General features: G+C 37.8%; 1 protein-coding gene across 1 annotated transcript; it reads right to left on the bottom strand.

Moving 5' to 3' along the window:
• Positions 1-1,266: 1,266 nt before the first annotated feature.
• On the bottom strand, positions 1,267-5,562 carry ppp1r17 (protein phosphatase 1 regulatory subunit 17). The gene is made up of 3 exons (XM_069666852.1): positions 5,476-5,562; positions 4,616-4,774; positions 1,267-1,414 (listed from the first exon to the last, which is right to left on the bottom strand). Exons 1-3 carry the CDS (start codon positions 5,543-5,545, stop codon positions 1,344-1,346), a joined length of 300 nt encoding a protein of 99 aa, XP_069522953.1. The 5' UTR covers positions 5,546-5,562; the 3' UTR covers positions 1,267-1,343.
• Positions 5,563-7,330: the final 1,768 nt, after the last annotated feature.

The raw sequence follows: 7,330 nt of genomic DNA, 5'->3' as shown, positions 1-7,330 counted from the left end.
AACACAGTTTGAATCAGTAACTTTTGGGACACCTTAGCTTTTCTACTACAAATCTATTAATTTATTATCTTTGACGTAAACATGTAGAATTCATATTTTTTAATAAACACATACCGATTCGTTCACATTGTAACGTGTAGATTACGAGTACAGTTATTATTTTATAGACATTACAAACTAAATAACTTGTTAGTTTATATGTGAATGGCATGCATAATTTCATCAGGAGAATCCTGGCAACAGCCAGCGTTTCAGGTCACATCTGAAGATATAGTTATCAGTATAGTCTGGTTGTGAGTGAGATTAAAACATTTGTGAAGTGATTTTTAACTGCACACAACTTGTTAAAAGAAGTAACACATTACCTACAGATTATTATGCATTATTGCATATATTACATTTATTGTGAAAAGTATTACTATTATTTGATGTGGCAATTCAGTTCAGACCACTCACATTCTCCCACACAAAACTAGACTATTTCTTTACACTGCTACCTTATTGTAAGGAGGAGGAGTTATGTTGAAATGGGAAAGGAAAACATGAAGTTGGTAGAACATTATTGCCGAAACATTACTTTATGCTTGAATATTATCATTTCCCTTTGTAAGAATGAGAGGCCCCTTTTGAGCCCATTCTGTAGCTTTTAGTATTTCTGTTATCCCAACATTTAGAATCACCATCAGAGGAAAGCATCATCAAATTGAAAATATCAAGAACTGAAGTCCTGTATAATCTCCTCCAGGAACTTAATGTACAACCAGCGTCTTGTAGAGTGTCTCGCCCATGCTGTCTGGACTTCCTTTTTCCAATTGAGGTGCAGTAACCATACATTTCCAGCAGAGGTCCTGCTATACAGCCTTAAAACAATACTTGTCATACTTAGAATTCTGGGGACAATTATTTTTTTTAAATATAAGACTGTTGAATGTGGTATTAATTAAAGCAACTGATGTCATTGACTTGAATTGACTACTTTTATATTCAAAACTGAAAAGGTTCCTTTGTTTAAAGTTTATAAATCAATGTTGCTGAAAATAGCATAATTATACACTTTTGATCCCATTTAGTCATGTAATGCCTTAAAGAGGTCCTCATTAGTATTATGCCCCACACATATTAAGTCCACACATTTCAGTATTTGTGCTATTATTGTGAGATGTGTGTATGGCCAGTGAGCTATGGTACCATCTAATGTTAACATTTGTTTTCAACATTTCTTTCATAGTCCTGTCGCAGTGACAAAAAGACATTGTGATAATTAAATGTTTGCTCAAAGAATCATTTAATTAGACTATGAACATAAAACATTTATTGTCAACAAATTATGTTAAATAAAGGCTTTACTCCTTCACATCCTTTTCCTCATCCTCTAAATGCACCATCTGCTTCTCGGCCTTCAGTAGTCTCACTCCTAAAGAGAAGGGAAACACAGGATGTCAGCTGTAAACCAAGAAGCAGAGACACTTTAATACTCAAAGAGGCCTCCTTGTGTAGTTCAATGCAGAAGGAGATGGCTGAGAGACTAGTTGAGTTGTAAGTAACTATATATTAATGCTAACATACAAAGTAAAAAGCTTAGAAATGGAAATGTGGTCATTCAAAAGATGATTGACAGCTCAAAGAAAAGGACAATGAACTAGTAGGAAACAAATCCCCGTGTTAGTACAACTCTTCTGAAAAAGAAAATGTAGGTTAATGGTAAATTTATTCCCCAAGCTATATTGTCCACACATCGGTTTTTAAAGCCACATCCAATTTAAACTGACAGACTGTACTTGTTACAGGTGTCTGCTGACAGTTCCACCTGTAATAAAGTTTTAGTAACAAAATTTGGGCAGCAATCACTTTTAAGGTGGTGATATACGTATCTACTTTTACATCAACATCAACAGCATAGGCGCCGATCCCGTGGGTGCTTTGGGGCCTGAGCACCCACGGAGATTGCCAAGCACCCACTGGCGCCAAACTCTACCAGGGTTTCCCGCACAGGCTCGGGCCCCAAAGCACACATGGGATTGGCGCCTATGGTCGTAGTAGAGGCTATTTGGCGACCCATTTCCGCCTTTCGCAATCGATTATGGCACTGGGCAATCTCGCTCACTTTAGCCCCTCCCCACATGTCTGTCTGATATTGCGGGGAAGCTTCACCTAGCCTACTGAAAGTCACACATGCTCTTCAAACTTGAAATGGAGAGAGATGCACATGCGCCTCTCATGTTGAAGACTGCTTAGGGCTGACCCGATTGTAACTGTAAGGATTGTTTTAACGCCAGTTACTATAAGGTACCTCTCCGTGCTGTGAATGACACGAGCAGGAGCTGTAACCTGCGATCAGTTCATTATAGTATATAATAATGCTCTCATATACTGTATTTCACACAGAGCTGTAGAGGATCATCAGGCTTCATGATCAAACTAAGTTGTATATCTCATCACTTGAGTCCCTCTGTGCCTGTGCTCTCCCCCTCTCAGTGCTGCGAGTCTGCAGCAGTTTGTTATATGATGTTTTTTTAAATCTAATGAGGTGAATGAGGCTCCTTGTATATTCACAGGGCATAAGGCTGTAATATATTAATCTGTGTGTGCCCGGCATCGCTGTTCGTTTCCTATGGTTACTGACTGCAGTTAGGATTAGGATTAAAGGAAAACTTCCTGTTAACACACACTAAATTTCACTTCAGAGTAATAGTACACCACCCAAGGGTGTCACTCACACACAAAATATCAGGTCATTCTGATGTGGAATTTCAAAATGAATCCCTCTCAAATGTCAAAAATAAGCACCTTTTCCTCTGATTTCAGATTAGGATTAAAAAGAAGCTACCTAATTTAACTTCAGAGTGATAGTGCACCACCCCAGGGTGTCACTCAGAAAATATCTAAATAATATATAATATATAAATAAATAACATCATGTTACAGACGTAATTTAAGGTCCTGTTTTTAATGTAAATAAGATTGTTTTCTGTTAACACCAACCCATGGAAACCTTTAAAACAAAGACCCGACACTAGCCCTGGATATGGCAAACAGCCAGGTAAAGTGAAGAGTGATTCATGTATATTTTTATTAGCCTAATTATTATTTACAGTTGCACATACACCTCTTCAGTCGTTCCTGTATATAATAAATCTAAATGACATTTAAAACGAACATATTCAAATTGTTCATGGCCTTTATTAAGGTAAAACTCATGTAAAACATGTAAAACTCATGTACTTGACACTTTAGAGGGCTTTCATTTTGAAATACCACATCAGAATGACCTGATATTTTCTGAGTGACACCCTAGGGTGGTGTACTATCACTCTGAAGTTAAATTAGTGTCTGATAACAGAGGAAAATTAGTTTATGTAGGCAACAAGGCAGATTCATTCTAATATGTATTCAAAGCAATAATCTCAAGATTTTTATTTAAATAAATGTCTTTAAAGTCACCGACAGAAACATAAATTGGGGCCTATGATCAACAGACAATGTAAACATCAACAAGCAGCATGAGACACAGGGCACTAGTCCATGGGCAACAAGGCTCTTCGTACTCCTCCGCTCCAGTCACAACTACTGCGTTACCATAGCAACTCCAAAAAAAAATTCAAGCCAGAGACATCACATGAGCCCAAATCTGGGCTGTGATTGGAGCATTTGTGATGTAATTCTTTATGGTGACCACAAGAGGTCGCTGCTAATCTGACATTTCCAGATCCGAGGATGTTGACCTTTATCAATGTAAAAGTAAACAGTCTGTTGATGTTGATGTAAAAGTTGATAGGTGTATCGCCACCTTTAGCTTGACCTATTAATAAAGCGGTTGGTATTTCAGTGGTTGGTGGTAAAGCTGATGTAAACTGTTTTTTCTTCATTTTATGCATTTTTAATTAAGATGTGCTATTTCAAACATATTAGCAATTAATTTGATGAGTTTCAGGGTCATAAAACTGATCGCATGTCTGAGTGATGTATCATAGCATCACATGCGACAGCTGTGTGGAACACAGGAAGGATCCTGCACCAGAGACCGATGCTGTGATTTGAAATCGGATACTATACTATATACTGCATACTACATACTAGACCTTGGCCAAATCAGTACATACTGTTAGTATAGTATGGCATTTCGAACACAGCATGAGTGAACATAGGAAATAACAACATCAGCTGCCTAAAATCAGTCAAAAATCACTCACAGCCTAACCTGGGCAGAGGTTATCGACCACAAGTCAATGGAGAGGCAGGGAAAGGATAAAGATTACTGTTCTAATGATTATGTCTGAAACCAGAGTTCTCTCCATATATAACACCATCTGTTATTAAGTGACCAAGGTTCCATACAAAGGTCACCTGATAACAACTAAACCACTGTCATTAGCAGATGACAACCATAACATGTGGCTTCTAGAAAGAAGTGGGTGTTTTTTTTAAACATGAATTTATCCTTTTACTATACCCAATGGTCAAAAATGTTAGGTCAACCTTTGGTGAAGAAGCTTAAATACACTTATATACATTTTGTATTATTTCACTCACTTATTTCACACACTTCGTATTAAGTTCCAGGTCATCAGCTCAGAAAATTATGGTCAGGCCTGTGGGTGTATGTGTGTGCATTAACCTGGTATGTGCGGAGGAGAATTGAGGACAGGTGTGTCTTTTCTGCGAGGTTTCTTCAGCAGGTCTTCCTCCTGATTCTCTGCACAGAGAGCCTCCTCCGCCTCCTTTTCATCATCCCTCATCTCTGACTTCCTGTCCACTAGGCTCTCCAGAAGCCCGTCTGTGACACAGCCAGAAAAACTGTTACATATTCACCCTTTCTGTCTTCACTGAATAGCTGGACTTTAAAAAAACAGACACTTTAAGAATAAGACCTTAAATAACTTCATTTACGTAAACCCATTACATGACCATCCAAAACGTCCTACTACTACTCATTACTTAGATTTCTTACTCTCTTTTTTTTTCTTCTTTGAAAGCCTTTGCATTTGCATTGTATTGTATTTTTATGGACTGGGTGTCAGTGGCGACATTCGCGGAAAAATCACAAGCAGCGCCCAGTTAGTGACACTTTTTGCATCACCAAGCAGTGGTTGGTCTGCCAGACAGCATAGTCGGAGCTAAGTGGCTGCACTTCCGGTTTCTGTAAGTATTGCGAGGAAACAGTAAACTACTATGGCTGAACAAACAACTTCAAAAATAAGTGAAAATCAAGGAAAAAGCGAGGAAAATCAAGAGTTAGAACCATGACAAAGGGAGCCCACTGTAAACGTCTGGTTAAATCGGGAAGGGTGCTTTCCATGTCAACAATTATTGCAAGTGGGAGGCGCTCAAGAGCAGAACATTTTTATCTTTGAGATTGTATCTTAAAGCTTCTTGAATAATAATAATTATTATAATTATTATAATTACTTGAATGAATAAAGCTTTTTTTATATATATATATGTATATTATAATATGAAAAAGAGCTCTGTGCTTACAGGGTCTGCTCTCCTGTGTCATCAGTCGATGTTCAGGCTCCAGGGTCGACCTCATACAGCCTGTCGTCATCTGTCAGGCCCTCTGGGCTTTCTGCACAGATCACATAACACACAACCACGCACGCACACACACACACGCACACACACAGACAGTCACATATCCATTATTTATAAGTGGACAGCAACAAAGGATAAAGCACTTCAGGGCTGTGTGTGTGTATGTGTGTCTGCGTCTGTCTCACTGACACATCTGCTTCACTCTGTACAAAACAAAACACAACCTTTCACCAAATTAAAACGGCACTTCTTTCTCTGTAAAACCTTAATAATCACCTTCTGTACCTTTGATACCTTTATATCTGTATACCGGTCATACCTTGTCTTCTCCATCCTTTTAAATTGTCCAGTTGTAATTAAAAATGTGCGTTTTGACATTTGGTCAATGAGCAATGGAAGAGTTTCATTGTTAATCTAACCTTATTTTCCTAACGGACAAGAGGAAAGACATCACGGTACATAGAAAGAAATTAAGGACACCAAAGAATTGTTAAGAAAAAAAGTGCTAAAGATTTCGTTGCATATAAAAAACACAGAAGCAATTAAAAATAAAACAAAAGGTTAGAAAGCCTCTAATCAAAGAGAAGAAAAATAAGATAAAGACAAAAACCAAGCAGCTATGATGAATAAAGACTCAAAGCGTGTTCTTACCTCAGTCTCAGCAGTGTGACAAAGACAGATTGGAGCAGTGTGGCTCTGGGTTATGAAGCTCGGAGGAGGAGCATTCTCTCTCCTCTGCACGCCTTTTATTGCCAATACACCATGTTATATGTTGCTGTAGTTTATTATGAGGCACTTGTGATTTGTGATCAAGAAATATAAATATATAAATAAAATAGTTAATGAAGAATCTTAAAGAAATAATGTGTTTTTTAAAAAAAACTTTTGTGTGAAAGTGTGCTGCTTGGTTAAAGGAAAAATGTGTGACAAGAATCCTTCCTGGGGAACCAACATGGCATCCTCTGAGGATTTGTTCAGTCTTGGTTAGTACCAGCTGTGGTTCAGAGGAAGTGTGGGTTGCCCTACAATTGGGAGTACGGCGGTCAGATCCCAAGCTCCTCCAGTCTATATGTTGAAATATCCAAGATACTGAACCCTAAATTGCTCCTGGAAACATGGCCTGTGGTGTATGAATGTGTGTGAATGACTAGTTTAGCAGTAGCCTTGTATGGCACAACATTTTTTTATAAAAGGGGGGTGACATGTGGTGTGAAAGTGCCTTTAGTGGTCTGAAGACTAGAAAAGTGTTATACAAGTGCAGACCCTTTACCATTTACTTGATTTACCTTATTGGACAAATTATGATGATTATGGGTTAGGACCCAAGACGTGTCTTAATGGACAAGTCTAGTGCCCTGAGACTGAGATAAGTTAAAGCTACTACAAACTCCAGGCCAAAGAGACTACAAATACCAAATAAATGTACAGTCCTTGTTTATGAACTTAAAATTCATGTGCGTCATGACAACCCTCTTTGTCTAGTTTTTACACCAGTTAAAACATGAACAGTTTCAATTCAGGAACATATGACATATTTGTTTAACATTCAATGTATTAAGATGATGTAATAATAGAAAATTGTATTTAATAATTTAATTGCCCAAGTATGTAGATTTTTAATATGCAGTGACATTGTTTATGTAAGGGAACATGGCAATGTTCTTTATATATCATGGGAGTTATATAAGCTCTGTTTCCAACAAATAAAACACTTCTGATGCTCCAATCACACCGAAGCCCTTTGAAGTCCTGATGAGAGATTATAATGTGGTGATTGGTACATCCTGTTCTGAAGTGC

Source organism: Semicossyphus pulcher, unplaced genomic scaffold (genome assembly GCF_022749685.1).
Source record: "Semicossyphus pulcher isolate SPU_LCO1_2020_fin unplaced genomic scaffold, fSemPul1.0.p SCAF_18, whole genome shotgun sequence".
NCBI classification, from domain to species: domain Eukaryota; kingdom Metazoa; phylum Chordata; class Actinopteri; order Labriformes; family Labridae; genus Semicossyphus; species Semicossyphus pulcher.
The sequence above is the reverse complement of the archived record's forward strand: the minus strand, read 5'-3'. Positions and strand labels throughout refer to the sequence as shown.

Bases quoted from the DNA above. Each gene is read 5' to 3' on its own strand.
- ppp1r17 (XM_069666852.1), bottom strand. From the start codon at position 5,545: ATGACGACAGGCTGTATGAGGTCGACCCTGGAGCCTGAACATCGACTG. The intron at 4,775-5,475 runs GTAAGCACAGAG...GCTGTGTCACAG, and splicing joins GACACAGGAGAGCAGACCCT to ACGGGCTTCTGGAGAGCCTA. The intron at 1,415-4,615 runs GTTAATGCACAC...CCTTCTCTTTAG, and splicing joins TTCTCCTCCGCACATACCAG to GAGTGAGACTACTGAAGGCC.